This window comes from Moschus berezovskii, chromosome 23, assembly GCF_049115385.1.
Source record: "Moschus berezovskii isolate FMDL1 chromosome 23, NW_MosBer_1.0, whole genome shotgun sequence".
Lineage (NCBI taxonomy): Eukaryota > Metazoa > Chordata > Mammalia > Artiodactyla > Moschidae > Moschus > Moschus berezovskii.
The window spans coordinates 49,314,176-49,329,826 of NC_142482.1; the positions used below are offsets into that span (position 1 = coordinate 49,314,176).

The following is a 15,651-nucleotide window of genomic DNA, read 5'->3' on the forward strand; positions in this document are numbered from 1 at the left end:
ATCCAATATACCCGAATGGCTCCGGACTCCCCAGCCGGAACAATTACTCTGGCTGATCGTTTTATCTCCCAATCCTCCCCCGACATTCGGAAAAAACTGGCCAAAGCCGAGGGTGGCCCTCAGACTCCCATACGAGACCTGGTAAAAATGGCCTTTAAGGTTAACAATGCCTGGGAAGAGACTGCAGAAGCTAGCCGCAAGGCTAGACTAAAACAAAAGGCCGAGCTCCAGGCCAGTCTTCTCAACCAACAAACCCAGGCCCTGGTAGCAGCCCTACGGCCGGCAACAGGTTCGGGCTCACCGAAGCCCCCACCAGGGGCCTGCTTCAAATGCAGCAATGAAGGGCATTGGGCCAAGATGTGTCCCAACCCGAGGACACCCACAAGGCCCTGCCCAAGGTGCAAACAACGCGGGCATTGGGCGAGTGATTGTCCCTTGGCCTCTTGGGCCCAGACCCCAGGGGGGTAAGGGACCAGGGCAACCTAAGAGGACCCCAGGCCCAGACCCTGCCCTGGAACTGCTGACCTTCGATGAAGACTGAGGCCGCCCAGACTCGGGAACCCCGATAACCCAAGCCGAGCCCAGGGTAATGCTCCAGGTAGCGGGTAAGTCGATCGACTTCTTGGTTGACACGGGGGCTACCTATTCGGTCCTTCCTTCCTTCAGAGGCACCTTGTGTCCTTCCCAGGTCTCCGTAATGGGAATTGATGGCCAGCCGTCACAGCCCCTAGAGACCAAACCCTTAAACTATCAACTGGATAATTGCCTGTTTACCCACTCTTTTCTAGTCATTCCTTCCTGCCCAACCCCTTTTTTAGGAAGAGACATTCTAACAAAACTCAGGGCCACACTCCACCTGGCCCCGAGGCCTTTCCCCTCCACAGGCAGATTTCTGATGATGCTCACGGGGTCACCAAACCCCCAAATAGACCCTCAAGTTTGGGACACTAAGATCCCAATAATTGCCCGACATCAGCCCCCAGTCCTCATCCACCTGAGGGACCCCACCCGGTTTCCGGCTCGGGCCCAGTTCCCCTTGTCTCAGGCCGATCTTCGCGGACTCAAGCCATTCTTCGCGGACTCAAGCCAATAGTTGATCGCCTCTTGGGACAGGGCCTACTGGTCCCCACCATGTCCCCATGCAACACCCCCATCCTTCCGGTCCGTAAAGCCTCGGGAGCCTATTGGCTGGTCCAAGACCTCCGGCTGATCAATGAGGCGGTTATCCCTGCACACCCACTGGTCCCTAACCCCTACACCCTACTCTCTCGCATACCCTCAGACACCACTCATTTCACAGTAATCGACCTTAAAGATGCATTCTTTACCATCCCCATCCACTCTGATTGCCAGTTTTTGTTCGCTTTCACTTGGACTGATCCCGACACCAGACAGGCCACCCAACTCACATGGACGGTCCTGCCTCAGGGGTTCCGGGACAGGCCCCACTATTTCGGCCAAGCCCTGGCCCGGGACCTGGCCCTCTGTCCTCTTAATCCTAGTACCCTGCTCCAATATGTAGATGACCTCTTGCTATGTAGCCCTTCTGAACATCTCTCTAAACAACATACTACAGCCCTCCTTAACTTCCTGGCCTCCAAAGGATATCGGGCCTCACAATCAAAGGCCCAACTCACCCAGTCCTCGGTTACTTACCTGGGATTACAAATTACCCCCACCACCAGGGCCCTCACAACCGACCGCTGCAACCTCCTTTGATCTATCCAACCTCCGACCGATGGAGACCAGATTCTGTCTTTCCTAGGTCTGGCGGGATTTTTCCGCCATTGGGTGCCCAACTATGCCTCACTGGCGAGACCCCTCTATGCAGCAGCTAAAGAGACCCTAAAAGGGCCACTCTCCTCACAAAGTGAAGTTACCTGAGCCTTCCTTGTGTTACGCTCTGCTCTGATGTGCCCCCATCCCCTGGTCTTCATCTGCGGAGGAAACCTAGCCTATACTTTCCTCCCTACTAACTGGACGGGAACCTGCATACTTGCAATCCTGCTTCCAGACATTGACCTGATTTCAGGAAAAGAGCCAGTTCCCATACCCACCCTAGACCATATACCTGGAAGGCAAAAGCGAGCTGTCCAGATGGTGCCTCTGCTGGTGGGACTAGGCCTGTCCACCAGCCTGGCGGCAGGGGCAGCAGGGATCGGGCTCTCACAACACACATATGCCAAACTCTCCCAACAGATCATATCTGATGTCCAGCATGTAGCTGACACCATGCTGGAACTTCAGGGACAGATAGATTCACTGGCAGAGGTCGTCCTCCAAAATAGACGTGGACTAGACCTCCTAACCGCCAAAGAAGGTGGCATATGCCTTTTCTTGCAGGAAAGATGCTGCTTCTATGCCAACCGCTCCGGAATAGTCTGGACCAAAATAAAGGAACTACAAGACGACTTAGAACAAAGGCTCAGACAGCTCCAGGAAAGCCCCCTCTGGACCGGACTTAATGGCTTACTCCCTTACCTCCTGCCCCTTCTGGGCCCTATACTCCTATTAATTATGGGCCTCACCATAGGCCCCTGCCTCCTACAGCTTGTTTTTCGCAGAGTCCAAGAACTAGCGCAGGCCGCAGCTGGATGGGCCATGGTGCTGACAGCCTACACCCAACTCAACCAAGAAGATATGGATCCGCCCTGCAGTCCTGCATAGGCTGGCCTTTTGTCCCGACCGGCCCCAACCCCACGTCGCCCCCATTCAGCAGGAAGTAGCCAGAAGACGAACGGCGCCCCTTGTCCTATATCAAAAAGGCCAGGATGAAAGGTCACGCCGACCGCAGGCAGAAAGTACCGGAAGGAGAGCGCCAGCAAGAGGCCCCCCGCCAGAAGGTCCCGAGAAAGGTCCCGGAGACAGCCATCCACCAATCAACGGCCCGTTGCTAGGCAGACTGATGGACACAGAGGCGCTAAGACGCCGGCCAATTAAAAACCTACACGAGGCCATATAGACCAACCAGCACCTCAGGGTGCGATCCTTACCCTATATGGAAAGGGTCTGCCACATCCTCAGTCACCGGGGTATAAAAGTGTCGCCTCCCCTCCCGCAAGTTGCAGACTCCCGCCCCTCCCTGCTTGCGCCCGGGAGTTCTGCCCAAGAGCGATTGCCCAATAAAGCCTCTTGACCACCCTTCTGGCTCTCTTTCTGTCTTGCCACGGCACATTCTTACAGTCCCCTTTTCCTCCTGCCCCCAATCTTTCCCAGCATCAATCTTTTCCAGTGTGTCAATTCTTCGCATCAGGTGGCCAAAGTATTGGAGTTTCAGCTTCAGCATCAGTCCTTCCAATGAATATTCAGGATGGATTTCCTTTAGGATGGACTGGTTGGATCTCCTTACAGTCCAAGGGACTCTCAGGAGTCTTCTCCAGCACCACAGTTCAAAAGCATCAATTCTTCGGCACTCAGCTTTCTTTTTAGCTATGGAAAAACTGACATTTGTTGAATCCAATATTACTGATTTTTTTAAAAAAAATTCTGGGGAATTCCCTGACGATCCAGTGGGTAAGACTCCCTGCTTCCAATGCAAGGTGCTCAGGTTAGATCCCTGGTCAGGGAACAAAGATCCCACTTGCCATGTGGTGCTGCCCGAACAAAACAAAATTATGAATATAGCCCATTCGTCTATTCGTTTTCTTTTTAGACTTTTATTTATTTATTTTTGGCTGTGCTGGCTCTCCATTGCTGCCTGGGCTTTTCTCTAGTTGCGGAGAGTGGGGGCTACGCTCCAGCTGTGGTCACAGTCACGGGCTTCTCTCTGAACTGGCTTGTCTTGTTGTGAACGTGAACGTCGCTCTGTCGTGTCTGACGCTTTGCAATCCCGTGGACTATACAGTCCATGGAATCCTCTAGGCCAGAATACTGGCGTGGGTAGCCTATCCCTTCTCCAGAGGATTTTCTTCCCGACCCAGGTATCGAATTGGGGTCTCCTGCATTGCAGGCGGATTCTTTACCAGCTGAGCTTGTGGTGAAGCCCAGCTCAGAGGCACAGCGGGTGCCTGTGGACTCCACAGTTGTGTCTCCCGGGCTCTACAGCACAGGCTCAGTAGTTGTGGCCTATGAGCTTAGTTACTCTGAGACTTGTGGGCATGTGGGATCTTCCTGGACCAGGGATCGAACCTGTATCTCCTGCATTAGCAGGCACCAGTAAAGCACCTGCCTGCAATGGAGCGGGCATGGGTTCCTTCTCTGGTTTGGAAGATCCCCTGGAGGAGGAAAGGGCAACCCACTCCAGTATTCTTGCCTGGGAAATCCCACGGACAGAGAAGCCTGGCAGGCTACAGTCCATGGAGTTGCAAACAGTTGGGTGAGACTGAGCACACATACATAATAATTACCACTGAGCCACCAGGGAAGCCCCCCATTTGGTTATTCTGATTCTTAAAATATTTGGACTTTTTCAATTACTTTCTACTTGTATCATTTTTCTTTTATCTTACCAGTTTTGAATTTAATATATTTGGTCACTTTTTCAGGCTCAATTTTTTTCCCTCTTCAAATGTATACACTCTACTTTTAATCTCTTTTTGATTACCATTGAAATTTTATCATGCACGTTTAACACACACAAAAAACTTAATCTTTACCCTAAACAAAATATGATCTTGTCTTTTCTCTCTTGGTGTTCAGGATATTTTCTTTATCCCCAAGTCTTCTAGTTTTATTAAGATATGCCTTAGGGAATTTCTTTTGATATATCCTGTTTGGGACAAATTGTCCTTACTAGGTCTATGAATCTGTTTTTTAAATCTTTTCTGAGAGGTAAAATATTGCCTTTCCTCCATTCCTGTCATGCTGTCTGCAGATTTCCCTGGAGGTCCCTTAAAGCAGTAAGATTCTAAGCTTCTAATGCAGGGGTGAAGGATCGAGCCCTGGTTAGGGAACTAAGATCTTACATGAAGAGTGGTGGCCAAGAAAAAGTCCCTTTATGCTGTCTATGCGGGGCTTATAATTTTATGTTCCGAAGTCTTTTAAATTCTTTTTTGTCTTTTCTCTTCTCCTTATTCATTTTCTGTTATATTCCAGACAAAATTTTTGGATATATCTCTCAGTTAACCAGTTCTTTCCTTATTGCATAAAACTGATGTTTAAGTGGTCCACAGAATTTTTTATTGCAACAAATATATTTTTTAATTTCTAGGAGACTTTTTTCTAGTATTTTCTATTGCCAATAATTTCTTGCTGAATACTCAACTTTATATCAAATATTTTCAAATATTTTACTTGTTAAATCATTTCATGAAGCTGTGAAATATCTCCAATGAGTTAAACATCTGCAGTTTTTATGAGTCTAAATCTGTTATTTCTTGTTTTTGTTTGCTGATGCTAACAGCAGTGATTTGGGTAATATTGTTTGTGAGTTGATTGTTGTTTAGTTGCCAAGTCGTGTTCAACTCTTTCGTGACTCCCATGGACTGTAGCCCACCAGGCTCTTCTGTTCATGGGATTTTCCAGGCAAGAATACTGGAGTGGGTTGTCATTTCCTTCTCTAGGGGATCTTCCAGACCTAGGATCAAACCTTCATCTCCCGCTTGGCAGGCATTATTTGCATTGCCTGGGAAGCCCTTGTGAGTTGATCACTTGATCTTAATTGGGCTGAGTCCTTTAGGACTCATACTTATTATATCCAATGTGACTCTTTTTTCCATAAACCTTTGAGTTTAGTCCATTTGGTTTTCTTGACTGTTCTTATGAACTGTTTCTGTTAATTTCTACTTGCCCCATTTCTCTTTCTTCTTACCATATATATATATATTTAATATTTCTTTATCTGGCTGCATTAGGACTTAGTTGTGGCATGTGAGCTCTTTTACTTGCACCATGTGGGATCTAGTTCCCTGACCAGGGATTGAACCCAGGCCCCATGGATAGAAGTCCATGCCCTCATTGAGAGCATGGAATCTTAACCACTGGACCACCAGGAAAGTCCTTCTCTTACCATTTTTGTATTGAATATATTTGATCTTTTTTTATCCTCATTTTATTTCTCTCATTCAAAATTATACATCATACCTTTAATCTCTCTTATTGGTTAGCACTGAAACTTTCCAGGCATGTTAAGCATAATACAATCTAAAGCTAAACAATACTGTCATCTACATCTTAAATAACACACGGACTTTAGGACATGTTATCTCTGATTGCCTTTTCTCAGACTTGTGTGCCTCAGGATTCCTTCATATTATTCTCTCTCTGGTTCACTAAAACAATGTCCCTTCTTCTCTAGCACATTTCTTCAGCTCTGTGGCCTCAGCTCCTGGCTATCCTGGCCTAAATTCCTACGTGTTCCTAGTTTGTTCCTAATACTCCTAACTTCCTAATGAGTCCTTAGATGTTAGCCTCAGAAACCCCAGCCCCTGCATGCCAAGCTACACTCACATTTATTTCTCAGCAGGCTCTCTTGGAAAATGTTCCTACCTTGCGTAAGACCAATGATACCTCCACGTGTAAGTTTTTTTTTCTAGGCTCTTGTTATTGTGAGGTGAATCTCCCTAGAGCAATGACCGTTTGTGATACACTGATTGTGAAGGTTTTATTTTTATTTCAATCATTATTTCTCTCACATCCAAGATACCTAATTAGTTTTTCTAAATAAGAACCTGTTCTTGTTTCAGAACCACTACTCTTGTTTAGTTCTTGTTTCACATATGCAATTAGCTAATTTATTTTTACCTAAAAATTAATTGTTCAATTTTTGCTGTATATATAAGACTAGGTGTTGCAGAATATAGTGATAAATAAAAAAAATTTCTGCCTTCATGAAACCAGTTATAGTGAAGAAAATAATGGCTAACATCATAGTGTGCTTTATATTTTTCAGGTATTAGTCAATAGCATATTTTTCATATTCTGTAAAAAACAAATACCTATTTCTGTCTTCCTGGATACTAAATATACGTATTAAAAAACATCTTCAAGTTTTCCCATTTATTTCTATTCTTTCGTGTTTAAACTCTTCCATAAGCACATCCTGTTTTCACTCCTTCACATGTTAGATTTCCAGATGCTTTGTCTCTTGTTGCTGTGTTTTCATTTTTCAAGAATGACTTCTTTGCCCATCATGGATTCTATATGACCTCCTTACCAGACCATCCAGTAGGAGCATTAATCCAAATCTTGAGAACTTAAGTTCAAATTATAAATGACCCTTTGATTGTAAACAACTAGATGGCATGTTTGATAAAATCTCTCTTGCAAATGTACACTCACAGAAACATACACACATACACATATATATGTGGATGTTTTCATTTGTAGCAGTATAGTCTTTTGAAAGCATTGGTCTTTTTTTAAAAAACCACTGTAGCTCTCTGTTTGTTTCCTGTTTTGAGATATGTCTTTCTAATCTATGGAGATACTCTTCTTTCATTTCCAAGCATAAATATGTGTCTAATCATTTTTCTTTAGCTCTTTCCCATCATTTCTATGAGTCTTATGGAAAAGAAGATTTTATTCTATGCTTACCACCATCTTAAATAAAACATCCAGTTTAGATTTCATTTGTCATTTTAGAACCTTTGATAAAAAGTTTACCTCTGTGTTATCAATAGTTGGTTTTTGTTGTTGTTTTTGGTTTTGTTTTGTCATTAGAAGTCTCCTCCACCTTTTGGCATAAAGTAACATTGTCTCATTTGCTAAAGCATTTCCTTGAGATGCTGTAAATAATAAGGTGCCCTTTAGTAAGCAAAGCTATTGGAAGTCTTCGTGGTTGATTTTACATTTGGAGAGAAATTACAGCTGAGAATATTTCAAGATTGCTCTGCCCGAAGTGAGGTGTCCCAACTTTGCAGTATAAACACCATTGTCCTTGCTTGGGTGTTTGACTCTGTGTTATTTAAACCCTTGAACCCTGACACTGGTGTCATTGTGAAATGCATGTTTTATCAATGTTAGCCCATGAATTCCTCAAACACCTTTAGTCTTCGATGAATGATGAGTGGTAAAAATAATTTCATTACAGCTACCATTTGACTTTTATTAAATGCCAGAAGTATAGGGCATGCCTATTCAAGGCCCTCTGTACCAATTATTTCATGATAGAATGAAATCTGCTCAGCATGGGATGCTTCTGAAGTAGGATGAATGCCATCAAATTCTTCAATGAATCCCTCAACACATGTTTTCATTTCCTTCACATAGATAATGAAAAATGTACAGATCCCTGTGGGGCCCCACTTGTTATTTTCTGTTCCTTCTTTACCTGAAGATGGCTTTCTATGAATTTATACTCTGAATGACAACCTCCAGTTCACTAAGTAGCCACCTCATAGTTGCACAGTATTCCAACTGTGTAAGCAACAGCTGTGAACGAGAGAGATGCATATCATCATAGAGCTTATGGAGCTCAATATGTTAGCTCTGTTTATTCAAAAGACCACCTGTGTTTCTGGGGAAATTGGAGACGTTCCAGAGGAGAATGAAGACACAGCAGACAGTAATGAAACCTTCAGAGCTGTACGCCGAAGCATCATTGCCTTGGGTTAAAAACACGGGGGAAGTCCTGCGGGGAACTTGATTTCTGATATCTCTAGCAGAGCATTCTTGGTTCAAGTATTAATTAGCAAGTTGGTGACTAGAATCCCCAGCTCCGTTTTCTCACATATAGAGAGGATTTGTAGCCTTGATTGTCATTGGGAGAGAAAAAATTACATTGATATGCCAGGGGAAATGATTCTACTTGTTCCTTTTTTAAAGCTGTATTTTTCCATGTTTGTTTTCACATTTGTGGAGGTTATTTTATTGACCATAAATACTGAAGATATTGTTTTCTCTTAAGTAGATAATGACTCTGTCTCATCCAGGTTGTTGAGCAAAACTGAGTTACTTGACCCATCTAAAATTTTCCCGTAACTGTGACCAAAGGGGAGAGAAGAGTCGAAGAATGGGTGAATGAATGATGCATTGTGATACCTGGTGTTCTTATAATGAAGTGAAGTGAAGTGGCTCAGTTGTGTCTGACTCTTTGCGACCCCATGGACTGTAGCCTACCAGGCTCCTCCATCCATGGGATTTTCCAGGCAAGAATACTGGAGTGGGTTGCCATTTCCTTCTCCAGGAGATCTTTCTGGCCCAGGGATTGAACCTGGGTCTCCCACATTGTAGGCAGACGCTTTACCATCTGAGCCACTAGGGAGTAGCCAAATGGTAGTCACCACAAAATCCGGCCAGTACAGGGATCGAACCCATGACCTTGATGTTATTAGCACCACGCTCTAACCAACTGAGTTAACCGACCAGATACGTTCTTATAACAGAGGCTGCCAAAAAAGGGAAAGTGCAGAATTTGCCTGCCAGGATATCTAAACTGAGGCTTCCCAGGTGGCACCAGTGGTAAAGAACCCATCTGCCAATACAGGAGACACAAGAGATGCGGGTTTGATCCCTGGGTCAGGAAAATCCCCTGGAGGAGGTCATGGCAACCCACTTCAATATTCTTGCCTGGAGAATCCCATGGACTGAGAAGCCTGGTGGGTTACAGTCCATGGGGCTGGAAAGCGTCAGACCTGGACACGACTGAAGTGACTTAGCATGCACAAATCTAAACTGAGTGCAGCCTCAGGATGGGATAGAGCAAGCACTGCCTTCTTTCCCTTTCCAGGTGTGTCCTCAAGGGGACTGAATAGGAGATCACCCTGTCACAGTAACCCAGGGTCGCTCTAGGTGAATAGTGCTATTGTTGCTAGAAAATTCTCCATCTTCTTTACCCCTTTCAAGGTTCTATGGCAATTTCGAGGCATCCCTTCAATACTTGGGTATCTGTCTAGCCTGGGTGTCATGGTAACATTTTCTGGGTTGTTTGTTTACACAGTTTCTAAGTACAGAGTTGTCTCCCCAGAGCATCTCAAGGTTATTTTACATTAGAGAAAACAACTACTTGGGACTGAGTGATTTATAAGTTGCTTCCTTTAAGTAACCTCCAGAACACACTCTTGTTTCTGGTTTGCCTAGCTTTTTTATGAAAGCGTGGGTATGGGGGGTGGGAGGAAACAAGCTTTGCCAAATAATGTGATGTGGTCTCTGCCCAAGTCCGTTGATTCCTCGCACTGCAATGTGCTTCTTTGGTATTTTTTGCAGAATCCATGGACCAGGTTTTGAAATGAGGTTTGGTGAAGGTGCAGGTTATGAAAAGAAGGATTAGAGATAAATGTGTTTTTACCTAAGAGTCCAGGCTACGTCTTTGCCAAAAGCCGGCAGAAAACCAAGACAAAAAAGGATATAGCCTTAGCATGGTATTGTAGTGGAAAGCAGAGGGCAAATATATACAGGATTATAGTGTTACGTAGGAAAAAAAAGTGTGAAAAATGCATGAGGGCAAGAGAAATAGCTCTCGGTTTTTGAAATGTGTTATATGTCTATGTGCTTTTTTTCTTTCCCTCATTTCCCCACACACACTCCATGTGAAATTCCTGATGCTATGAGATACACTCTTTGCCACACAATGAGTATTTGTGCGGACCGTATTGTGGGCCAGGGTGGCTGAGCGTTCTCGTTCTGGCTAGTTAATTGGGGCTGAAAAGGAAATGCCTAGACTTGCCTATAAAAAGTTTCCCAACTATTCCTTTTGCAGCTGTTCTACCTGAGAGTGGGTTTATAAGCCAAGATCTGGTGTGGGGTGGCAACAGTGGTTAGGAGGTCCGCCAGCAGAGGAGGCCCCCTTCAGAAAAGCATTCCACACCTGTGTTTCAGGAAATAAAATTTCCTTTGTTATTTCTCCCTCTTCTGTTTTCACTGGTGTAACAGTGTGAGTTATTGAAAAGCTAATTGGGGTCCTGTCCTTTTTGAAGACCTGCGGTCTTCCACAGAAAGAATGAGAAGGTAAGTTTTTCTCCCCTTTAAGCAAAAGTAACAGAAGCAGCGCTACTGCCAGAGTGGGTCCAGGGACCAGCGGCATCACCCAGGAGCTTGTTAGAAGCATACAGTCTCGGGGGACTTCCCTGGTGGTCCAGTGGCTAACACTCTGCACTCCGGGGCAGGGGGCCCAGGTTCCATCCCTGGTCAGGGAACTAGATCCTGCTTGCCACAACTAAGAGTTCACGTGGTAGAAAGAAATGTACGTTTTCTGGAACTTCCCTGGTGGGCCAGTGGCTAAGACTCTGTACTCCCAATGAAGGGAGCTCATGTTCAATCCCTGGTCCGGGAACTAGATCCCATATGCTGAAACTAAAGGTTCTGCATGCTGCAGTTAAGACCAGGTACAGCTACATAAAGAAATGATAAAAAAAAAAAAAAAAAGAATTGTACATTCTCTAGCCCCACCTCAGGTTGACTAAAGAAGAATCTCTGTGGCAGAGACGTGCAATCTGTGATTTAATAAATTCTCCAGGGAGTTTTAGGGTGTGAGAAGGAGTGGTAGAGGGAAGAGACTGCTTTGGTGTTCGGAGTCCATCACAAGTGTATTTTGCTGGATTGTCCCTGAGAGATGAAAGTGCTTGGCAATAGGTACCCATGTCCCAGGAATGCCCCAGTAGGTGTCAGAACCTCTGAGGAGAGGCCCCGGGGACACCTGAAGTCAGATCACCAAACACATGGCTTTGAGAGTGGCAGTGAAGATCCTGGCTCTGACTTTAGCTTAGAAAGTATGTACCCTGCCGCAAGAGACATCCCTTGGTGTGCCAAGTGATTGTGGGCAGTGAGCACCTTGTGGGGAGTCATAGCTCCCCTGTCCACAGCTCTCAGACTGCCTCAGCCCAGAGTACTCAGATAATCTCAGGAAAGTGAGGGGAGGTCCCCATAAAATGCCTCAGATTGAATTTTCTTCCAATTTTGGATTGAATGGAGCAAGACACTTCGGTTTCAAAAACAAATACAATATACACTCATATATATCATAAAAAACACTCATAAGCATAATAGTAAGAAGAAATAGTTTTCAAGAAGGCTAGTCACATATGGCTTGTTTGAATTGAGATGTGCTGTTAGTGTGAAATACACACTGCATTTGGAAGAGTTAGACTATACAGTGGAAGTGAGAAATAGATTTAAGGGACTAGATCTGATAGAGTGCCTGATGAACTATGGATGGAGGTTCGTGACATTGTACAGGAGACAGGGATCAAGACCATCCCCATGGAAAAGAAATGCAAAAAAGCAAAATGGCTGTCTGAGGAGGCCTTACAAATAGCTGTGGAAAGAAGGGAAGCGAAAAGCAAAGGAGAAAACGAAAGATATACCCATTTGAATGCAGAGTTCCAAAGAATAGCAAGGAAAGATAAGAAAGCCTTCCTCAGCAGTCAATGCAAAGAAATAGAGGAAAACAACAGAATGGGAAAGACTAGAGATCTCTTCAAGAAAATTAGAGATACCAAGGGAATATTTCATGCAAAGATGGGCTCAATAAAGGACAGAAATGGTATGGACCTAAAGAAGCAAAAGATATTAGGAAGAGGTGGCAAGAATACACAGAAGAACTGTACAAAGAAGATCTTCACGACCAAGATAATCACGATGGTGTGATCACTCACTTAAAGCCAGACATCTTGGAATGTGAAGTCAAGTGGGCCTTAGAAAGCATCACTACGAACAAAGCTAGTGGAGGTGATGGAATTCTAGTTGAGCTATTTCAAATCCTGAAAGATGATGCTGTGAAAGTGCTGCATTCAATATGCCAGCAAATTTGGAAAACTCAGCAGTGGCCACAGGACTGGAAAAGGTCAATTTTCATTCCAGTCCCAAAGAAAGGGAATGACAAAGAATGCTCAAACTACCACACAATTGCACTCATCTCACACGCTATTAAAGTCATGCTCAAAATTCTCCAAGCCATGCTTCAGCAATATGTGAACCGTGAACTTCCAGATGTTCAAGCTGGTTTTAGAAAAGCAGAGGCACCAGATATCCAATTGCCAACATCTGCTGGATCATCAAAAAAGCAAGAGAGCTCCAGAAAAACATCTATTTCTGTTTCATTGACCATGCCAAAGCCTTTGACTGTGTGGATAACAATAAACTGTGGAAAATTCTGAAAGAGATGGGAATACCAGACCACTTCACCTGCCTCTTGTGAAACCTATATGTAGGTCAGGAAGCAACAGTTAGAACTGGACATGGAACAACAGACTGGTTCCAAATAGGAAAAGGAGTATGTCAAGGCTGTATATTGTTACTCTGCTTATTTAATTTATATGCAGAGTACATCATGAGGAAAGCTGGGCTGGAAGAAGCACAAGCTGGAATCAAGATTGTGGAGAGAAATATCAACAACCTCAGATATGCAGATGACACCACCCTTATGGCAGAAAGTGAAGAGGAACTCAAAAGCCTCTTGATGAAAGTGAAAGAGGAGAGTGAAAAAGTTGGCTTAAAGCTCAACATTCAGAAAACTAAGATCATGGCATCTGGTCCCATCACTTCATGGCAAATAGATGGAGAAACAGTGGAAACAGTGTCAGACTTTATTTTTCTGCACTCCAAAATCACTGCAGATGGTGATTGCAGCCATGAAATTAAAAGACGCTTACTCCTTGGAAGGAAAGTTATGACCAACCTAGACAGCATATTAAAAAGCAAAGACATTACTTTGTCAACAAAGGTCCCTCTAGTCAAGGCTATGGTTTTTCCAGGAATCATGTATGGATGTGAGAGTTGGACTATAAAGAAAGCTGAGTGCTGAAGAATTGATGCTTTTGAACTGTGGTGCTGGAGAAGACTCTTGAGAGTCCCTTGGACTGCAAGGAGATCCAACCAGTCCATCCTAAAGGAGATCAGTCCTGGGTGTTCATTGGAAGGACTGATGTTGAAGTTGAAACTCCAAAACTTTGGCCACCTGATGCAAGAGCTGACTCATTGGAAAAGACCCTGATGCTCGGAAAGATTGAGGGCAGGAGGAGAAATGGACGACAGAGGATGAGATGGTTGGATGACATCACTGACTTGATGGACATGGGTTTGGGTGGACTCCAGGAGTTGGTGATGGACAGGGAGGCCTGGTGTGCTGCGGTTCATGGGGTCACAAACAGTCGGACACAACTGAGTAACTGAACTGAAGTACAAAACAGAAAATGTAAAATAGTGTATTAATATTCTTGTTGGTTGCATGTTGAAATAATATTTTGGATATTTTGAGTTATTGATTTAAATAAAATATGTATTTAAAATTTAATAAAGAAGCCATGTCCAATATGAAAAGGATCTTTTTCCCACTCTGTTCAGAATAAAAATAGAGAATTCTTATATCTGAAATCTTCTGTGAATTGTCCCACAGGAGGTTTTTTAGCAAACCCCGGTTAACTAGCCAGCAAAAATGCAGGAGAGGTGGCTCAGTGGTAAGGAATCCTCCTGTCAATGCAGGAGACCCGGGTTCGATCTCTGGGTCAGGATCTTCCCCTGGAGAAGGAAATGGAAACCCACTCCTGTATTCTTACCTGGAGAATCCTGTGGACAGAGAAGCCTGGCTGCCTACAGTCCATGGGATGGCAATAGCTGACAAAAGGGAAAACATATATTCCCTTTATTTGTCTCTGTATAAAAAAAAATTTAATGCAGTTGTATAGAATAAGAGGAAATGGACTTGCTATGACTGGTTGGTTTAAGGTTGACCTGAAGAACCTCATCTGTGTTGCAGTAAAAAGATGAGACTTTTCACTGGGAGACTTGGACTTGACTCCCAGCTGTATGACCTGAGACTAGGCGACTATATTTTTCTGTGACAGGGTTTCACCATTTTCTTCTAAAGATTCCTTTCATCAGATTTTTATGTAATTCACTCCTTCTCAGGATAAAGTTTTCTTCTTTGATATCACCCACTGAGAATGGCCTTCCCTGACCTCCAAATTTAAAATATACTCCTCTCTTCTCCCAGTGCAGTTCTATCCCCTTCTTCTGTTCAGCTTTTCTTGGCATTTACTTGAAATTGTGTTATATATTCTTACCCTTGCTTGCTTATAGCCTGTTTTCTGTGCTAGAAAGTAATCTCCATGAGGGGACAGAAATCTTTTGTATCTTATTTATCCGTGTACCTCCTTGAGTAGAAGATTTCTAGGCAACAGTAGGCTCTCATACGTATTGGTTGAATGAATAAATGATCTATAATATGGTTATATAGCCTTGACCTTCTGGTACTTTTGTGATGATTTGTTGTTGTTGTTTAGTCGCTAAGTTGTATCGGACTCTTTTGAGACCCCATGGACTGTAGCCCACCAGGCTCCTCTGTCCATGGGATTTCCCAGGCAAGAATACTGAAGGGGATAGCCATTTCCTCCTCCAGGGGATCTTGCCAACTCAGGGAGGGAACCCTCATCTCCTTCATTGCCAGGAGGATTCTTTATCACTGAGCCACCAGGGAAGCCCTTGTGATGACTAGATAAACCAAGCTAGGTGGAGGCACGCACATGTCTTTGCGGAAGTTCCCTAGTGATAGGGTGGAGAACGTGCACTTTGGAGTCAGAGAGACTGGGGTTTGATACTGGTTCTGTTTTTGGCCAGTAAGAGTAACTTGGGGCAGGTTATGTTATCCCTGTTGGCCCATTTCTTGTGTGTAGAATGGACTAATCACACCTGCATTATGGGCTTGGTATGAAAATTAAATAATGTAGGCTTAGCAAAGTGCACACTACTTATGAAATAGAGTGAATGAGTGAAGCTCATGAAAGTAGTTTGATAAAGGCATAAACCTCCGGCAATATAAAATGGTATCATTCATATAAT

At 44.1% G+C, this 15,651-nt stretch overlaps 1 protein-coding gene across 1 annotated transcript; it reads left to right on the forward strand.

Moving 5' to 3' along the window:
- The first annotated feature begins 2,097 nt into the window (after positions 1-2,097).
- LOC148774203 (syncytin-1-like) lies at positions 2,098-2,667 on the forward strand. Its single transcript, XM_088831263.1, has one exon. The coding sequence runs from the start codon at positions 2,098-2,100 to the stop codon at positions 2,665-2,667; it is 570 nt and encodes a 189-aa protein (XP_088687389.1).
- The last annotated feature ends 12,984 nt before the right edge of the window (positions 2,668-15,651 follow it).